The sequence below is a fragment of the Manis pentadactyla genome, chromosome 12, assembly GCF_030020395.1.
Source record: "Manis pentadactyla isolate mManPen7 chromosome 12, mManPen7.hap1, whole genome shotgun sequence".
Taxonomy (NCBI): Eukaryota; Metazoa; Chordata; class Mammalia; order Pholidota; family Manidae; genus Manis; species Manis pentadactyla.
In genome coordinates, this window is record NC_080030.1 from 36,717,741 (window position 1) to 36,738,654 (window position 20,914).

At 47.2% G+C, this 20,914-nt stretch overlaps 1 protein-coding gene across 5 annotated transcripts in view; it reads right to left on the reverse strand.

Moving 5' to 3' along the window:
- Nucleotides 1-20,914, reverse strand: part of TMEM181 (transmembrane protein 181) — a 72,621-nt gene that overhangs the window by 4,528 nt on the left and 47,179 nt on the right. For all 5 annotated transcript variants that reach the window (XM_036886801.2, XM_036886803.2, XM_036886802.2 and 2 more), the window contains 9 exons: nt 10,636-10,716; nt 8,856-8,955; nt 8,172-8,302; nt 7,849-7,940; nt 6,789-6,846; nt 4,027-4,129; nt 3,360-3,411; nt 1,231-1,313; nt 8-97 (listed from right to left, as the gene is read on the reverse strand). In XM_036886801.2, the coding sequence (XP_036742696.2) occupies nt 8-97; nt 1,231-1,313; nt 3,360-3,411; nt 4,027-4,129; nt 6,789-6,846; nt 7,849-7,940; nt 8,172-8,302; nt 8,856-8,955; nt 10,636-10,716 (790 nt within the window). The remainder of the gene's footprint in view (nt 1-7; nt 98-1,230; nt 1,314-3,359; nt 3,412-4,026; nt 4,130-6,788; nt 6,847-7,848; nt 7,941-8,171; nt 8,303-8,855; nt 8,956-10,635; nt 10,717-20,914) is intronic.

Consider the following 20,914-nt stretch of genomic DNA (forward strand, 5'->3'; position numbering starts at 1 on the left):
GGCTTACCATACAGGGCGTTCTTCGATGGAGAATACACGAAGGCCAGAGTGTAGAGGTAAAAGTTCAACAAGCCATAGAAAGATAAGAATTCAGCAGGTGATACTGGTCAAGGGAATAAGCAGTTCCAGCACACTACGTACTTGGCTGTGTCAGTCAGCATCTTCACCCCTTCCCACCACTAGTCCTTTCTACCACTGACCACCAACTAGTACCTCGGGCTCCGTGACCCAGCTGTTAAGGCACTGGAGGTGAGCCCTCAGCCGGAAGCTACAGCCACGTTCCAAGGACGCCTGTAGGAGGTGCACCCGCTCTCCTATCCACAGAGACCTCTGGGGGCGGGAGGACCTGATGTGACCGAGTCACACGAGAGGGCCACAGGCACCTGAGCGAATCAAGCACGACATGAAGAACTGGAAATGGCTATCAAACCGGTCATTCTTAACTGGTTTACAGACCCCCTTTGAGAATCTTTTTTCCTGGTTTACAGACCCCTTTGAGAGTATGATGAAAGCTTAGTGTGAAATTCAGTCACACAATTTTGAAAAACTGTGCCCTAATTATAAGGATGTAAGAGGCACCAAGGAAAGAACCCAAAATGTAAAGGATTAACCCCAAAGCATCCCGACAGATGCCGCCACTGATAGGGGAGTGGAAAACACACACTGACCCTCTCATGCACTGAGAGGAACTTGCTGCCCCGCCGGGCCTGGTCCACGGCCTCGGACATGGGGCACTAGGAGGAGGTCCACTGTCCTTCGAGCCCTTCCCAGAGACAGGCTTCAACTGCCCCAGTTAGCACAACCCTGTGGACAATGCTGAACACAAGTAACCAGCTAATCAGGACACGTCGGGCGATGGTGAGAGCGCCACCTGGAGAGAGGGCCCTCTAATCAGGCTGCGGCACCCTCCTCAGCACCGAAATGGGCAGCCCCAGACTGACACCAGGCTGGGGCTCGGGACGGAAACTGGATTCCTTTAGTGCCCACCCCGCGGGGCACGGGCAGAGTGGGGAGCAGTGGCTGCAGACGCTTGAATCCCTTGGCACCTGGCCTCAGGACGCTGCTTCATCCACCGATGGGAACACTCACACTGGGTGCAGGCAGGCCAGGCTGCCAGGTGCCGTGGTGCCGTGGTGCCGGGACCTGCCCCTTCTTCACACTCACAGACCTGAACGCTAACCCCTCCACATGAAGCATCCCTGAAGCCTGCGGCTCCCATTAAAAGGATATAATTCTGGTAGTGAGTTGACAGTTCAGCCACGAAATTGTCTTGTAACACCTGTGCTCCAAACCTCAAATAAAGGATGACGATGCTGGGAGAAAGGGGAAAAAGTGTAAAAGTACTTGAAGAAAAGGCACATGCTCCGTAACTGGTTACAGCCACCCTGCTAATACCTGCAGTCTATTTTCCATGATTTCTGCATGGAGACCATACATGTATGCACACACAACCCTGCCACGGGGCTTTTTGTCTCAGATCCCAGAGGGCCAGCTACTGGGACAGAATCAGCTGCCTGACATGGACCAGGTGGGCCTCGAATCAGGAGCTCTGACACAGCCCCTCGGCGTGTCCTCCTTCCCTTCTCCCACGGCCTAAGATTATGTTTTCAGGACCAACTCCCACACTAGATCACCAACCACCCTGAGGGAAGCCCACTTCTAGTCCTACTGCCCCTCCTGAGGCACGGGGACTTACGGTGAGGGGCAATATGCCTCTGTTCAAACACCTGCCTGTGACACCCGTGGTAAGAGAGGGTCTGCTAACACGGAGCCCTCGGCCCCCAGCTGGCCCTCACTGCCAGCTCCTCTCCCCAGGGTCCATCTCCACATGCAGCCAGTGATTGCCCATAAAAATATAATCAGACCCCTTCCCCTCACGGCTCAAATCCCTCCGAAGGGCTCCCATCATAAAACAAAGCCCAGACTCCTCCACAGTGACCTGCAGGCCAGCCTGACCTCTCCGGAAGCCACCCTCCCTCACATCCTCACCTCCAATGACAATGCTGTCCCTCCTACTCCCCAAGCCACATGCCCTCCCCGCTGTTTGCCTGACCAGCCCTGTATATTTTTAGGGCTCCTTCTTCAGCCCAAGGCCAAATGGCACCTCCTCAGAGAGATGGTCCCTGCCCACCCCAAATAAGGCAGCCATGTCCGGCCTCCCATTGTCATATGTCTGTTTTAGTTTCACTGAAGGGCTGATGTCATTTATTTACTTATTTATCACCATCTTCCTCCACTGGAATATAAATGCCATGACACAGAGGGAGCCCTCTCCCTGTTTACCAGGTGGGCCGGCAGTGACTATCTGTTAGGTAAGGACCGAACCCCACTGAAACACATGCAGAAAGATGACAGAAGCCTACAGCCCCTAAGGCAGGCCACACAGAGGTGCTACAAGGGGACAGTAGCTCCCGACTGCAGACTGGGGAGCAGGGACGGGGGGAACGCGGGAGGGCCCTGAGGAGGTGTGCGTGAGAAGTGGGGCGTGCGCACCAGCGCTGGAGGGAGGGGCTCAGCAACACACCATTTTCAGGTGCATTAGAAACATTTCAAAGTCCCTGCTGAGTCCACAGACGATGAGCAGTGCCGGGCACTCCTGCAGAGGTGGAGAACGAAGCTGGACGCCGGCCTGGAAAACCAGCCTCTCAGAGTCCCTGTATGACTCACACCAAGGAAAAGGGCTGACAGCCATTTATTTGCCATCCAAACAACCAAGAAAAAAATGCAAACAACTCAAGTTCTTTTCTCTGTGGGTTTTGATTTCAGGTGAAAGAGACAAACTATGAACAACCAAACAACGATCTGGAATTCATTCAGAGAAACAACTTCCTGGGCATGCTCAGCAACACCCCCACCAGGCACCTTGGCAGCCCCGGGGCCCTAGCCTGCTCCCGCAGACGCCTTCAGGCCCAGCCTCCCTCGCTGCGCAGCCCTCCTGCCCCATGGGGCACAAGCATGTGTGGGTCAGCAACATGTGTTGTCTGAATTTCCACAAAAGCACCTCCTGCTGAGAGTCCTGCCCTTGGAGCATCAAAAGGATCCCAGGTGCCAAGGGCACTGTGAGGCACTCCAGTCGTGTTTGACTGTGGCTGCCACACCTTCATAGCAAATGTCAGAGCAGGTAATGAGCCAGCACTGGGATGTGTGCTTTTAGTTCATGCTTTTCGTTCCCCTGGCTATTTACACCAAAACATGTGCCCTCGGCCACCGTGCGCACTGGGAAGAGGCACTCTAACCCAATGAACGGATTTGGCTAAAAGTACCCCCATATTAACTCTGCAAGAGGGGAAAAAAGATGTTCATGATAGTAAAATAAAAATTCACAGCATTGCTTCTTTCAAGAAATAAAGTCTTCTTACCTAATCACGAGCACTACAAAAGTCAATGCAGTCAAAAATTTTAACCTGAGATCTGAAAAGGAAATAAATATTCCCATTAAACCACCTTGAAAGTAAATTCCACTCTCATTTCAGAGATCTTAAAAATAAAGTAAAAAATTAAGCAAAACTTCCTGAATCAAACCCCTCTTCCCTCTGGACTTGACACATGTTCATACCTGAAGCTGCTTCTCCTCCACAGAGCCCAGGCGGGTTCCCAGCAAGGCCATGGCCATTACCACTTGGTAGTGACAGACTGGGTTAACTTTGGACCCCATAAGATCAGGTGACGTGTCCTGACACAAACTAGAAAACCCCCTTGGCTGGCTCCTCTGCAGGGGGTGATTCTGAAAGGATCCAGGCAGGTCCCATGGCACAGGGGCACCCAGGGCCCCAGCCGGTTTCCCCGCGAGGCCTCCCTCCAGTGCTGGCCCAAGGCACTGTCCAAATGGCCCGGAGCAACCCACTCAGCCCTGCGTGGCTCCTCCAGGCCGAAGGTGCTGGTCCCCAGCCTGAGGGAATGGGGCGAGCCCCTGGTCTTCCCTGCCCAGGCCAGGCCACTTGCTTGGTGGGCTCCAGCCACTCCTCCCGCCATGTGAAGTCCACTCCTGGCCCACCCTGCCCCGGGTGTCTGTGAAGGGGAGCTCACCTATGTAAGGCATGTGGCGGAGCTCGGAGCAGGCCCGCACTATCAGGAACAGGAGGTACAAGATGTATACAGCTGCCACCACCATGAAGAAAACCTTTATCCCCTAGAATGGAACAGGGTGGGAGGCTAAGGACGAGCAGGCCTCAGAGCTGTGTCTCCTTCCAGCACCAGCCTCAGCAGGAACAGCAGCCTTCCGAACAGGACACAGAACCCCAAAGGCCGCTCCCCTGCCCAGAACAAGAGCTCTCCCAGTGCTCCCTCTCTGCCTCCCCGGGCCCAACCTCCTGCGCTCTCCACGGCACACCCGGGAGACCCACCCCAGCCCCTGCCTATCAGATAAGCAGGAACACAGACTCCTCTGGTGACAGTAAGGCTCCGAGCCCAGGCCAGGACAGGGCAGGAGGCCAGGAATGGCGGGGCTGTCCTGTGTCCTCCCCCCACAGCTGGGGCCCGGCCTGCCCTGCTCAAGAACGGTGGCATGTGTCAAAGAGGACGCTGGACTGGACCCACAGAAAGCCTCAGGGAGGTCTCGGCCTTTCTGGACCTCGGTGTCCTTATCTGGGAACTGAGGGGACTGACCTAGACCCTCTAGAAGGCACTGCATGATTCCCAAGTTTGATCACAGGAAAAACAAGCGGACTTTCCTCCGAGGTGAGAAGCCAGGACACAGAAGGCAGGTGACAGCCAGGCTCCACAGGGGGAGAGGAGTGCCTGCCCCACCCCTCCCAGCCCTTCTCTCTCCTGCAGAGCCAGGATGCCCTGTGACCGAAGGACGGAGTGCTGACCGCTGGCCACGGAGCTGGGAGCCAGCTCTTGCCTCGTCAGGACCTGTGCTTTCCTCAGGGTAGAATAAAGGGTTTTCACTACCTCCGCCAGGGGCCCTAGCCTGCCTCAGCTTCCTGCAAGTCTCTCATTTCAGTGTTGCCTTTAGGAACAGACGGAAGCTGTGGGGGCTGAGAGGCTTCCCGTCCCACATGGCTGGCTTCCCACCACCTGACTGAGAAGGGACAGGCGGCCACAGCCAGGGTGACGGCTGCCTGGCCGAGTCCCCAGAGCTGGCCCTGCCCAAGTGCTGCCGGCTCCTTGTCTCAAGCCTGTTCTCCACAGAGGGACCCATCATTACCCCCATTTTGCAGATGAAAAAGAAAGGATGGGGGCGGGAGCAGACCCGCACTAGCTCAGGCCTGCAGAGACTGGGGCACTAGCCTGTGCCTCTGAACTCCTGGGGCAAGACCCCCCCACCCGCAGCCCCTCAGTTTCCTCGAGTGAAAAATGAGGGGATGGTACCGGACAAAAGCTCCCATAACAGTAGAGTGGATGAATTTCTATTATTTTATCCAAACCGGGTAATTACACTCCACCGACAGCCTCCCATGTGATCTGTCACCAGCTCTTCCCTGAGAAGGTGAGAGCAGTTCCTCCCCCTCCCTCCCTTCAGGGCCCAACCCCAGAAGCCTCCTGAGGAGGCCCTGTGGCGTCCAGACGTCCTCTGGAGCTCAGCACCGCCCGCTCCTCCTGATGGGGCTCTCTTGCTCCGCACCTCTTGGCAAGGGGGTCTCCGCCCCAACCTGGAACGCCCCTCGCCCTTCTCCACAGTGTAAGGTGCAACACCGCGCCCCCAGAAATAATTAGGGCATCAGAAGACTAGTGGGAAAGGACAAAACACAAACAGATGCCACCTTCCCCTGCTTAGGCCCAGAGCCCACAGGACACGCTGGTGCTGCCCTTGGGACACTGGTCTTGGCCCTCTGGGCTCCCCACCCTAACCCCCCCCCCCCCCCCCCCCCGGGCCCCCGCGAGGTCACATGGTCCTTGAGGGCCAAGGCCAGGGCGTGCTGCTCACAGGGCACACATCCACAACTCCTCACAGAAGCAATGGGAAGCTGCGGCACTCCCCTGCCGGCAGGATTTCCGCTAAGAACCAGGCACTGACACTGTCTCCTGGGGCACACACAGTCTCAACGCAAGCGAAACATCTTCCCAACAAATCATCACTCACCAGAGTTCCCTCTTTCTCAGAGGCCATTCCCACAAAGAACCAGATTTTACTACTTCACCAGAAACTCTGCAAAGTGACACACAGAAATGCCGGATGTCATCCAAGGACAGGACTCAACTTTGTGCCTTCGGGACTGCCCAGCACTGAGAACATGGCCCCAGCGGGCCCCTCTGCTCCTGGGCACGCAGCCCACCCATGCAGAGCCCAGGAGCGAGCTGCGCAGGGAGGGACCTGATAAACCTGGTGAGTCAGGAGAAAGCCACGCTCAGGGCCCACTGCCATGTGTGGGCCTCTGTGCAAAATGCAAATGCTGTACCCTTGTCAAAAAGTGCATAATGTTAGGATGGCGATAGCAGAGCATCACCCAGGCACCAGACCCTGTGCTAAGGGCTGACAGGCCCCTGAAGCCAGCCCTGTCCCTATCACTCATTCACTGGACACTTAACTGCTATAGAGAATCAAACAAACAAAAATGTTTTCATTGTTGTTCTATGATGTTCCTAAAATTTGATACACCCTCTGTGCCCTGGCACTTCACCCATAAACTAAGGACTGGCAGCAGCAACATAGCTTTGAAAAGTTTATTTTTCACACTACTCAAATACATTTTCCTAAATTTTCCTCCCATAAACTTTCTACTAGTCTTTCCCAAATAGCCAGTTACTATAAGCTTATCAACAGCACAATTTAGGTTACACAATTCAGTATATTTTTTAAAACAGCATTAAAAAAAACAACTTCAGGCATCATTAATAACACTTACCTGAAAATTTCCTGTGTCAACTCGATATTGGTACGTTGGATCGTGTAATTCATTAACCCTAAAAATGGGATGTTAGTAAAAAATTAGAGATTAATAACTAGTTTCCTTTTTATTTTATACTTTCATTTGGATTTTTTTCAAGTTATTGACATAAACTACTTGCTAAACAACAATAAAAGATTTTTAATAAGTAATCCTAAATTTAAGAGAAATCCTAAATCTCACATAGAAAACCCACACAATACCACTAACTTAACTGTCCTGGTCATCAGTATTGTGAAGTTGCTGTATCTTCATTATGAAAATCCCTTTCCTATTTTTCTTGTAATTTTAAGAGCTCTTTCCAGGCACCTTTTCAATGGCACACATGGGCACTGGAAATAGATGAATTCACAAAGAAAGCTATAAAAGTAAACTGCAAACTTCCACAAAACTCACTCTAAATGAAACTAGGTGGCTGAGAGATGGGCAGGCAGGGAGAGGGAAGTGGAGGAGATGTAACCTAAGTCCTATCATTGCTGTGCCAGGAAACCAGGCGTGCAGGTGCCAGAATCACATCCCTGAAATGGAACTCAGTTCTGCAGAGAATCTTAGTTGAGTGAATCAGGCTGCTACTACATCAGGCTTCTGCAGCGGCACCATTTTATAGAAGGACAAAAACACTAATAAAGAAGAGCCTAGGGAGCAGGTGTAAGGATGGGAAATTTATAGATAGAAGCCAAAGGAGAAACTCAAAACAGCCGGTGGGCAGCAGTGAGCTAGGAGCCGGCCTGAGCATCATTCCTACAAAGGCAGCCTTCACCTCTCTGAAGAAAAAATCTACGTGACACAGTCTTTTTCATTTTCCATCTTAGACTAGAAGAATTGTGTATGTATATCTATACATGCCATTGAAAAAAAAAAAAGAATCCTCAGTATAATTTACACTACCAAGTCCTAAAACACTGGGTGACAGATTCCTTTCTGGATGGTTCACGAAACTACAGTTAAGACTGGAACTGTTGACCTTTGTCAAAAACTTTCCATCAGAAAAAGTTTCACACACAATAAAATTACTCACGTCTGCCATATTCCTAGTGTAACAGAAGCCAACCACAGCAGTCCAACAATTAAGAATTTAGGCAAATAGAAAGTCAAACACTTCCTTTCTCCCTAAAACACAAAAAGTAAGAAACAGAGAAATTAGGAATTCCAGCAAATCATTAACCCCTAATAGACCACACAGATACTTAAATCACTTCTACACAGCATATACTCTCCTGCTGACCATGACGCTGAAGCAGTTCTCAAGGACACATTCACCTTAAGGATTGTCAGACCCGTTTGAAACTGCAGGATCATGCAGGACCGAGTCTGATCCCCACGGTGGTGCGGAGGGCTCACCTGAACCCGTATCCCGTGGTACACACACAGCCAGAAGAGCAGCAAGGCGCACAGGAACACAGACTGAAAGAGGTCGTCCAGCATGCCTGGGAACCAGCTGTTCACCAGAAAGGAGAGGGGGAAGAACGGGTCTGGAAAGACAAGGCAGAAGGGCCTGATGGGAGGCAGCCCGTCCCCTCGGCGGGGAAGAGAGCTCATGATCGCTGTCTCCCTGCTCAGAGCCAAAGGCAGGGCAGTGAACTAAAGGCTATTTTGTTTTTCAGAAAGCCTAAAAGCCCGTGAACAGATTGCTCCAGTGATCGTTACAGAGTGCCGTCTGCTCCCACCGCCCGCTCCTCTCGGCAGGCCTGGGAATCCCAATGCCGCGGCTCTGGAAGCAAATGCTTTCTGGAGTGGTGGAGAGAAACAGACGGCAGTGTTTGCCACCTGCAGCCAAGTTCCAAGTCGGCTGAGTGGGCAACCCTTCCAGGTTTTAGCTACCAAAGCATCACTTACTCACTTACATGTGAGAGCTGCCAGCCATCTGCCGCATCCCCATGCAGCCCACTCATGCTGCGTGGGGCACGCCCACCTGTTCCTTCAGGGTCCCCAGCCTCTTCTGGAAACTGGGGCGAGGTCCCCTCCAGGGTGTCTTCCAGGTCTGAGTCTTAAAGGGGAAAGCTCCAGAGTAAAAATGGCACCTACCGTTGTAAAGTAGCAGCAGAGGCAACAGGATGGACATCCATTTCTGCTCAATCCCCCAGTCCCGCATGGAAAACTTCCGGAGGGAATGTGCGAACAGGCACTGCAAACCACACCAGGGCCTCAGTTACTGTCTCTGCTGGCACCCTGCTTGGTATTATGTTAAGTCTTCCCAAGTCGATAGTCTAGGTGCCACCACTGCCTCTGAGTTAACCCCTCATTGAGCTGACTGAGACCACCAGTGCCAACTGAGATGAGATGGTGAATTAGAGCAAAGGGTCAGATGGTCACAAGCTGCACTGACAGGGGCAGGAGGGGGCCAGGAATGTAAGGGCTAAAATCCCTGTACAAAAGGGAAAAGCACCCTCCTTCCCACCCCTCCTGGGCAGGCTGCCTGTCAGGCTGGCTCCCACAGAGCAGCCCAGAGCACAACCACCCTCCCTGGGGCACAGGCCATACACTCTCAGCAGTGCAACATTTACAGGCGGCACTGCTTCCAAGGAGGGCACCAGAGCTCCCAGAGGAAAAGCCGAAGGAATGAGGCTTATAACCAACCATGGTCAGAGGATGTGTTTATTTTCAAACACCCCCTGAAGTTTCTTTTAACTGCTTTCAAACCTTACACAATTTGTGGTTTTTAGGCCTAGAGTTTTTGTCTTTTGTTTTTCTGTAACTGAATATAAGCCAGTAAGTTTCTGGGCAATTTGGACTTCCTGGACTAATGGTCCATTTCTCTCAGCCTGATAGGTTTAGGCCCATTTCTCTTGTTTAAGAACATAGGGCCCTGAATGCCAGCTCTTTGGGTCTCAGAGTGCAGCACTCCAGGCACCTGTAACAGCAAGGGTTTCTGGCTGACCAAATATAAAAGGCAGTTCTCCCCTTGGCTTCAGCAAGTTACCCGGAGGAAGCCCTGACATGGCCTGAGACCTCCATCCCCAGCTCTCTGCATATGCTAGAGGCTGTGTCCCCACCCTCTGTCCACACCCAGGTCCCAGGTCACCGCCATCGGCCCTTCTCCCACGTCTCCCACAAACTCTCATCCTTCTGCATATGGTTAATCTGTGAAGCGCCAAGTGCCCTTGGGTGCAGGCAGAGTGGCCACTGCTGCAAATGTTTAGATGTTTCTCTTACATGTCACACCCTCTGCATCAGCGTGGGGTAAGCTAATGGACAGGACATCACCCTTCAGATAGTGTGAGTCACTAAGTCAGGCACACCTCCTCTTCCACCAATCTATAAATTCCCATCTTCACTGGTCCTCTTGGGGACTGTGCTTTAAGAGTGAGCATTTCCCCCAAAGTCACAGTGTGCTTGTGGGCACTGTGCCTGCATCCTGAATAAGCCAATGCCTGCACTTCCAAACGCACTCACCTGTGGCCTTCTTCCTGAAAAAGATCAAAGACTGATACAATTTTCCAAATGTAAAAACCCCAGAAAGTGCTGTAGGAACACTCAAAGAAAGTATCCCAACAAGGCAGAATTCCTTCCACACAGGCTACATGGAATTTGACAGTGATGGGAATTTACTTAAAAGTCAGTGATTTGTAATTTCTCTTAGACCATACAGGAGTCCTGACTAGAAGATAGCACATCATTCTTTGTGCACAGAAACATCCTAGCAGACAGGTGGAATAGGAAGTAAGATCAGGTCGGCCCACTGGATGGAGTGTCTCTGAGTTCAGATAAATCTCCCATGCAGCTCACACTTTGATAGTCATAATTCATAAACTAACCTTGTCCTTGTTAGGATTCTGACACAGTCTGGCAGGGGAATGGTACTCACGGTGACAATGAAGGTAAGCACCACAAAGACAAATCGGAACCAAATTTCCAACTGGGAAAATGCAGGGTCATAAGTCTTCCACTAAAATGGAAAGCAGGAAAACAATTTGAAAAAAAAATTCACCTAAACGAAAGTACAACCAATTATTAATAATAGTTATCTCTAACATTGAGACTACAGGTAATTTAAAATGTTTCTTACACTTTCTTACATGTTCTACAATTTTAACATTTAGTGTATTTCATTTTTATATTTAAGAACACACACTTTGAACATCTTAATTACCAAGAGTTGAAAATAGTTTTAAATGGTGTTCACTAATAATGAACCTGGAAGATATTCTATAATTGCAATAAGAACATTTGACTTTTAAATCTAATTATCAAAACTCAACACTGTCAATCTCTTTACTAGAAAAAGCCATATTTTCCATTAAAAGTAACAGATTTTTTTAAAGATGCAAAAATGCGAGTAGGTAGACTGTGTTAAAAAAAGATTAAGTGAATCATAGAAATATGGATCTGAGAGTAAAAATGTACAATGAATTAGAGTTGCCAGTTCTCATGCTGAGTAGGTTCACTTATATCAAGTCTACAACTGACAGAGTCAAGGACATGGGCACCCTGTGCTGATGGCAGGCAGAAGGCAGCGTGTCCAACCTCAGTCCCAAGCCGGATTCATCACCAGAGCCCGGAAAACTGTGCTACACTAGCCACGTGCCTCATCAGCTGAGCGCGCTGAGTTAAAATCATCTGAGCAATTTTAAAAATCCGCTTCAGAACAGATAGTTACAGACACTAGATTCACCTTACCTGCCTGAAACACTGAAGACAGACACACACACACAGTAAGACACTGGGCCATGAAGTATAATAACCTCTGGCTGATGGAAAGGAGATGCACTGCCCGGTTGCCCCCACCCATGGGGAAGCCCAGGAGGAGCGTCTTGGTCACCTGCATCGTGACACACGGCTGGGAGTCCCAGAAGACAATCCAGCCACATCACAGGGCAGCGTACCAGAAGAGCTGAACAGAGAGCACACTCCAACACCTGCCAAAGGTGGTCCCTCCTGTCTTCACCTGAACACTGATCAGAGAGTGAGTGTGACTAAACCGCCCCAGGCCAGGAAAAGAGGGCTGGCCACAATGCCCATTCCCACAGGCAGAAAAATACATGACCCCAGAGGCATTGGGTAGCATTCTCCATTTTTCCCTCAGGAGGGGGGAAAAAATAGCTTTAGACTTCATGCTGCTTGGGTCCCATCTAGCAAAGTTTTAAAAGCAAGGCCTAAAAAGATCAAACTGTTTCCAAGCAACTTTACAACATCCAAGAACAAAGTTCAAAAACACTTATAGGAATTCAAAATCTAACAATCAGTAATGTTTGGCATTGAATAAAAAATAACAGACATACAAAAAAGCAAGAAAATATGGACTACCCCATATGAAAGCCATACCCCACAGGGTTCATTTGAATTGGAGCTGGAGGTGAAAAGAACAGTAACAAAATGTCAGGCTTGTTTTTTCAGAGCCAATAGGAGTCAGGGAGCTGTGGGAAGCTGCAACTTCACCTGGAATCAGCCTAAACAAGACTGGAGACCTGCACAGAGATAGCCCCCAAGAGCCTCAAGTCACCTTTCCTTCATCACTTTATGAAGTCTCTGCCCTGGGCACGCTTAGCCACCGTTTTTTGAACATTCAGTGTATGCAGTAACATGTTAACATGCTACACAGGGGCCAGGCTCACAGGAGAAAGTCCTGTCTCAACTTTGTTAATTTCACGAACCCAGGCTAAATATGCATAAACCTTGTGTATATGCATTCTGTACTCCACCCGAGTTCTGAGAGACAGATTTGAGCTAGCCTCCCATCTCCTTGCTCAGCCACCTTGCAGTGAAAGCCTTTTTCTTTTGCAGAAGCCAGTGTCCTGTGTTTGGCTTACGGTACACATCAGGCAGTGGACCCTTATCCAGTAAAACCTTAAGGAGGAAAAAACTAATCAATCAAAACTGACCCAGAAACCACAGTTGACAGAAGTAGCACATAAGGATATCAAGAAGCTAGAGGAAAGCCTGATTATGTGAAGTAGAGATTCGGAAAGTACCAGCAGCACAGCACACATTAGTGGACATAAAGACACAGCAACAGAAACACTCTAAAGTGGCACAGAGAAAAAAAAATAAACAGAGCATCAGCAAGCTGTGAGGTAACTCCTAGTAGCCTAACAGATGTACATTTGGAGTTCTTGGATTTCTTGCGGGGGGCAGGGTGGGGACAGAGGAGGAGGAGAGGGAAAATATTTGAAGAAATAATGGCTAATATTTTTCCAAATTTGATGAAAACTATAAACTTATAAATCCAAGAGGCTCAATGAACCTTAAGTTCAAGAAATATGGAGAGAAGTACACCAAGGAACACCATAATCAAAGTGTTTAAATAAGAGAAAAATCTTAAAAAGTGGGGGTAGAGGAGGCAAGAAGGGAGGAGTAGCATTATAAATGACAAAGGATAGATTTGTTAGAAAAATGCAAGCCACAAGACATTTTCAAAGTATTGTAAATTAAAACCACAGTGCAATACCCCTACACACCTGTTAAAATGGCCAAAATTAAAAACACTGACCATACCAAGTGCTGACAAGGATGTGAAGCGACTAGAAGTCGCTGAGCAACTGACTTAACTTCATTAAACCTCAGATTTCTCATTGATAAAATGGGGATACTGTTACTTACTTTTAAACTATCATACTATTTATTTAAATAAGATGACACTTATAAAAAGCTTAGCACAGTGCCTGGCAAACCGCTAAAGTTCAGCAAATAAAGCTGCTATTATAAATCCAAAACATAATACAATTATTATGATTATTGCTATAGTATTTAAATTTTATGACTGTATCATTTGCTATTACAAATGAAGAGTAATTGGTGAGAGCCTCAATGGGAGAGTGTTGATTTGAACACAGTATTCAAATAGACAAAACCAGAATACATATCTTAGTTGAAAAAAAGATTCTAAGGCCTAATCAAGAAAAGAAAAAAAGTCATTAGAAAAAAATTCACAAAATATGTTTAAAGTAACAGTGAATTAAGTATATATTTTTTTACCCTCAAGGGACTATAACTCTTAAGAAAATAACCATGGACTCCCATGGGGGAGAGGGATTCTGGTTAAGATTCTGTCATAGCAGTGTGAAACAACACACTCACTTAAAAATTACCACTAGGAAACAATGTTTTATTCAATAAACTAGAGCTAAACCTAAAACTTGTCTTTTATTTCTACAATGTGAGTTAATGGGAGGGAGGAGGAGAAAGATAATGCTGAGTTATGGCTTTCAGAATTGGGCCGCAAGTGCTGAGCTGACAACTGATGCACACAGGCACTCAAGACCTCATCCCGTGCAGCCCAGGCTTCCCCGCCTCCTCTTGCACCTGCCTGCCTGTCCTGATCCAGGGGAGCCGTCTGCACACATGACTTCTCTCTGTGACACTGCCTTTGTTAGAGTAGCTAAGAATCACCGTTGTGTTCCTGAGGCTCAGTCTGGCATTCACTTCTGTCAAGGGCTTGAAAACTGTCTTTTCCCTTGAGTAAGCCCGAGAAGGATGTGCAAAGCTTGGAGAACAGGGCCTCAGCCCCTCCATGATAGACAGCAGCCTTCGGGCACCATGGCTCCAGTGATGCTAGCGCTGGAGGAGCAAGGGCCACAGGGATGCTGTCAAACAGCTGGCTGGTGCCTGGGCCAGCACCAGCACCATAATTAGCACAGAGGCCACTGTATGCACCAACATCTATGGGAAAGGAGTTCTTATTTATGCATTTATTTTTAAGTGCCAGAAAGCAAACTTGAAATTAAAAAGTAGAAGTAAATAGCTTTTGTTGCTGAAATTAAAATGTAAAAGGAAACAGATTAAAATTCCAGTAAACATTCAGGCTTTAAACGTTTATTGTGAACTTTTAAGAGCTACCAACCCATTCACTAGCTCTTACATCAAGGTCCTTTGGCTTTCACAAAGCCGCCTCTGTCCTTTCAGAGACAGGCCCCTGCCATACCAGGAATTGACATTTGGGACACCCTGGGCCATTTCTTTCTGGTTAAAATCAACAGGGTTTGATGCAGTTCTTCATTCATTCACTCAACATTTGTTAGGCACCTACTCTGGCTATCTGCAAGCAAACATGACGTCAAATCCTGTGCAAGCATGAACTGAACTGAAAATAAAATCAGAAAAAATGTCTCCAGGAGTGGACTAATTTTTTGGTGGAGAACAAATGTTCTATGACATCCTCAGAGTCCTCTAAATAAGAAAGCCATGGGAACACACAGGGTGGGGTGTCAGTGTGCAGGCTGCTCAGTCAGCACTGCTCGCGGCACCCCGGGCAGGAACAAGCAACCCCAGGGAACTGGGTCCCCAGCTAGGTTCCCAAGACTGGAAAACCAACGTGAAAGCTACTGTACAGAAATATCTGCGGGGGGAAGAGCCTGACCTGTGTGCCTGCATTTGCTCTATGAGAAAAATCGATCAGGGATGATCTGAGAAGCTGCTCGGCACTTCACCGCCTGCCAGCCTTCTCCATTCGCTGGGGGGCCAGAGGACGCCCCCAGGTGGAAAACAGAAGGATGAGGGACATGGGCTGTTGTTTAATCTCAGCCCCCAGGGAAAGGTTGTGGCTGAGGGAGAAATAGGAAGAAATGAAATGTGAATAGCCTGGCTACAGAGTGTCACTCAAGAATCGACCTGAGGAGCCCTTACAAAGAAAAATGCCCAGGTCAGCCCTGAGCACACACAGGGAGCTGATGAGATGTGTACAGAAAAGGTGCTCGCAATGCTCAGGAGAAAATGACAGTAAAAAGGAACCTGCAGTGTCTAAAGTCTACACTGCACTGCATATGCACATCAGAGACAGCAACGGAGCAAGTGACTGAGTGCGTGTCCTGGGTGTACACAGCTCAGTGAACCGCCACCAACCCAGCGCACTGGTAAACAGCATTATGATCAAGAAACTACAGGGGGGAGGGGCGGAAGATGGCGGCGTGAGTAGAGCAGCGGAAATCTCCTCCCAAAACAACATATATCTATGAAAATATAACAAAGACAACCCTTCCTAGAATAAAGACCAGAGGACACAGGACAATATCCGGACCACATCCGCACCTGAGAGAACCCAGCAACTCGCGAAGGGGGTAAGATACAAGCCCCGGCCGGGCGGGAGCTGAGCGCCCATCCCCCCAACTCCGGTCGGAGAAGAATAGGCAGAGCGGGAGGGAGACGGAGCCCAGGACTGCTAAACACCCAGCCCCAGCCATCCGGGCCAGAGTGCAGGGCCCTCGATACTAGGAAAACAGGGCAGCAAGAACAGTGAGCAGGCACTGGAGGCTGGGCAACAGAGGGCATAAGAAAAGCGCGTGACCATTTTCTTTTTTTTTTTGCTTTTTTGCTCTTTTGTTTTGGGAGCACTTTTTGGAAGTCTTAAAGGGATAGGGACCCCAATACTAGGGAAACAGGGCAGCAAGACCGGTGAGCAGAGGCCCGAGGCTGGCACCGGAGAATAAAGAAAAACGAGCGACCACCTTTTTTTTTTTAATTAAAAAAAAATTTTTTATTTTTATTTTTTTGGTGGTCGTTGTTTTGTTTTGGCGGGTGCTTTTTGGAAGTCTTAAAGGGGCAGGGCGGGACACTTAATCCAGAGGTAGGGAATCCGGGGATCTCTGGGCACCCTAACCCCTGGGCTGCAGGGAGCAGGGAGGCCCCTTACGGAGATAAATAGCCTCCCAGCCGCTCCTGCTCCAACGCGACTCCACCACTTTGGAGTAGCTGCCCGAGCCAGGCCACGCCCACAGCAACAGCGGAGATTAACTCCATAGCAGCCGGGCAGGAAGCAGAAACCCTGTCTGCGCGCAATTACCCAGCACAAGCCACTATAGGTCGCTGTTCTCCCAGGAGAGGAGGGCCACAAACCAACAAGAAAGGAAGTCCTTCCAGCCGTCACTCGTCCCAGCTCTGCAAACTATTCCTATCACCATGAAAAGGCAAAGCTACAGGTAGACAAAGAGCACAGAGACAACACCAGAGAAGGAGACAGACCTAACCAGTCTTCCTGAAAAAGAATTCAAAATAAGAATCATAAACATACTGACAGAGATGCAGAGAAATACGCAAGAGAAATGGGATGAAGTCCAGAGGGAGATCACAGATGCCAGAAAGGAGATCGCAGAAATGAAACAAACTCTGGAAGGGTTTATAAGCAGAATGGATAGAATGCAAGAGGCCATTGATGGAACTGAAATCAGAGAACAGGAACGCATAGAAGCTGACATAGAGAGAGACAAAAGGATCTCCAGGAATGAAACAATATTAAGAGAACTGTGTGACCAATCCAAAAGGAACAATATCCGTATTATAGGGGTCCCAGAAGAAGAAGAGAGAGGAAAAGAGATAGAAAGTACCTTAGAAGAAATAATTCCTGAAAACTTCCCCAAACTGGGGGAGGAAATAATCGAACAGACCACGGAAATACACAGAACCCCCAACAGAAAGGATCCAAGAAGGACAACACCAAGACACATAATAATTAAAATGGCAAAGATCAAGGACAAGGAAAGAATGTTAAAGGCAGCTAGAGAGAAAAAGGTCACCTATAAAGGGAAACCCATCAGGCTAACATCAGATTTCTCAACAGAAACCCTACAGACCAGAAGAGAATGGCATGATATATTTAATACAATGAAACAGAAGGGCCTTGAACCAAGGATACTGTATCCAGCACGACTATCATTCAAATATGACGGTGGGATTAAACAATTCCCAGACAAACAAAAACTGAGGGAATTTGCTTTCCACAAACCACCTCTACAGAACATCTTACAGGGACTGCTCTAGATGGGAGCACTCCTAGAAAGAGCACAGCACAAAACACCCAACATACGAAGAATCGAGGAGGAGGAACAAGAAGGGAGAGAAGAAAAGAATCTCCAGACAGTGTATATAACAGCTCAATAAGCGAGCTAAGTTAGGCAGTAAGATACTAAAGAGGCTAAACTTGAACCTTTGGTAACCACGAATTTAAAGCCTGCAATAGCAATAAGTACATACCTTTCAATAGTCACCCTAAATGTTAATGGGTTGAATGCACCAATCAAAAGACACAGAGTAACAGAATGGATAAAAAAGCAAGACCCATCTATATGCTGCTTACAAGAAACTCGCCTCAAACCCAAAGACATGTACAGACTAAAAGTCAAGGGATGGAAAAACATATTTCAGGCAAACAACAGCGAGAAGAAAGCAGGGGTTGCAGTACTAATATCAGACAAAATAGACTTCAAAACAAAGAAAGTAACAAGAGCTAAAGAAGGACACTAAATAATGATAAAGGGCTCAGTCCAACAAGAGGATATAACCATTCTAAATATATATGCACCCAACACAGGAGCACAAGCATATGTGAAACAAATACTAACAGAACTAAAGGGGGAAATAGACTGCAATGCATTCATTCTAGGAGACTTCAACACACCACTCACCCCAAAGGATAGATCCACCGGGCAGAAAATAAGTAAGGACACAGAAGCACTGAACAACACAGTAGAGCAGATGAACCTAATAGACATCTATAGAACTCTACATCCAAAAGCAACAGGATATACATTCTTCTCAAGTGCACATGGAACATTCTCCAGAATAGACCACATACTAGCCCACAAAAAGAGCCTCAGCAAAGTCCAAAAGATTGAAATCCTACCAACCAACTTTTCAGACCACAAAGGCATAAGAATTGAAACAAACTGTACAAAGAAAGCAAAGAGGCTCACAAACACATGGATGCTTAACAACACGCTCCTAAATAATGAATGGATCAATCACCAAATCAAAATGGAGATCCAGCAATATATGGAAACAAATGACAACAACAACACTAAGCCCCAACTTCTGTGGGACGCAGCAAAAGCAGTCTTAAGAGGAAAGTATAGAGCAATCCAAGCATATTTAAAAAAGGAAGAGAAATCCCAAATGAATGGTCTAACGTCACAATTATCGAAATTGGAAAAAGAAGAACAGATGAGGCCTAAGGTCAGCAGAAGGAGGGACATAATAAAGATCAGAGAAGAAATAAATAAAATTGAGAAGAAAAAACCAATAGCAAAAATCAATGAAACCAAGAGCTGGTTCTTCGAGAAAATAAACAAAATAGACAAGCCTCTAGCCAGACTTATTAAGAAGAAAAGAGAGTCAACACAAATCAACAGTATCAGAAACGAGAAAGGAAAAATTACGACGGACCCCACAGAAATACAAAGAATTATTAGAGAATACTATGAAAACCTATATGCTAACAAGCTGGGAAACCTAGGAGAAATGGACAACTTCCTAGAAAAATACAACCTTCCAAGATTGACCCAGGAAGAAACAGAAAATCTAAACAGACCAATCACCAGCAACGAAATTGAAGCGGTAATCAAAAAACTACCAAAGAACAAAACCCCCGGGCCAGATGGATTTACCTCGGAATTTTATCAGACATACAGGGAAGACATAATACCCATTCTCCTTAAAGTTTTCCAAAAAATAGAGGAGGAGGGGATACTCCCAAACTCATTCTATGAAGCTAACATCACCCTAATACCAAAACCAGGCAAAGAGCCCACCAAAAAAGAAAACTACAGACCAATATCCCTGATGAACATAGATGCAAAAATACTCAACAAAATATTAGCAAACCGAATTCAAAAATACATCAAAAGGATCATACACCATGACCAAGTGGGATTCATTCCAGGGATGCAAGGATGGTACAACATTCGAAAGTCCATCAACATCATCCACCACATCAACAAAAAGAAAGACAAAAACCACATGATCATCTCCATAGATGCTGAAAAAGCATTTGACAAAGTTCAACGTCCATTCATGATAAAAACTCTCAGCAAAATGGGAATAGAGGGCAAGTACCTCAACATAATAAAGGCCATCTATGATAAACCCACAGCCAACATCATATTGAACAGCGAGAAGCTGAAAGCATTTCCTCTGAGATCGGGAACTAGACAGGGATGCCCACTCTCTCCACTGTTATTTAACATAGTACTGGAGGTCCTAGCCACGGCAATCAGACAAAACAAAGAAATACAAGGAATCCAGATTGGTAAAGAAGAAGTTAAACTGTCACTACTTGGAGATGACATGATACTGTACATAAAAAACCCTAAAGACTCCACCCCAAAACTACTAGAACTGATATCGGAATACAGCAAAGTTGCAGGATACAAAATCAACACACAGAAATCTGTGGCTTTCCTATATACTAACAATGAACCAACAGAAAGAGAAATCAGGAAAACAACTCCATTCACAATTGCATCAAAAAAAATAAAATACCTAGGAATAAACCTAACCAAAGAAGTGAAAGACTTATACTCTGAAAACTACAAGTCACTCTTAAGATAAATTAAAGGGGACACTAACAGATGGAAACTCATCCCATGCTCGTGGCTAGGAAGAATTAATTATCGTCAAAATGGCCATCCTGCCCAAAGCAATATACAGATTTGATGCAATCCCTATGAAACTACCAGCAACATTCTTCAATGAACTGGAACAAATAATTCAAAAATTCATATGGAACCACCAAAGACCCCGAATAGCCAAAGCAATCCTGAGAAAGAAGAATAAAGTAGGGGGCATCTCACTCCCCAACTTCAACCTCTACTATAAAGCCATAGTAATCAAGACAATTTGGTACTGGCACAAGAGCAGAGCCACAGACCAATGGAACAGACTAGAGAATCCAGACATTAACCCAGACATATATGGTCAATTAATATTTGATAAAGGAGCCATGGACATACAATGGCAAAATGACAGTCTCTTCAACAGATGGTGCTGGCAAAACTGGACAGCTACATGTAGGAGAATGAAACTGGACCATTGTCTAACCCCATATACAAAAGTAAACTCAAAATGGATCAAAGACCTGAATGTAAGTCATGAAACCATTAAACTCTTGGAAGAAAACATAGGCAAGAACCTCTTAGACATAAACATGAGTGACCTCTTCTTGAACATATCTCCCCGGGCAAGGAAAACAACAGCAAAAATGAGTACGTGGGACTACATTAAGCTGAAAAGCTTCTGTACAGCAAAAGACACCATCAATAGAACTAAAAGTATCCCTACAGTATGGGAGAATATATTTGAAAATGACACATCCGATAAAGGCTTGACGTCCAGAATATATAAAGAGCTCACACGCCTCAACAAACAAAAAACAAATAACCCAA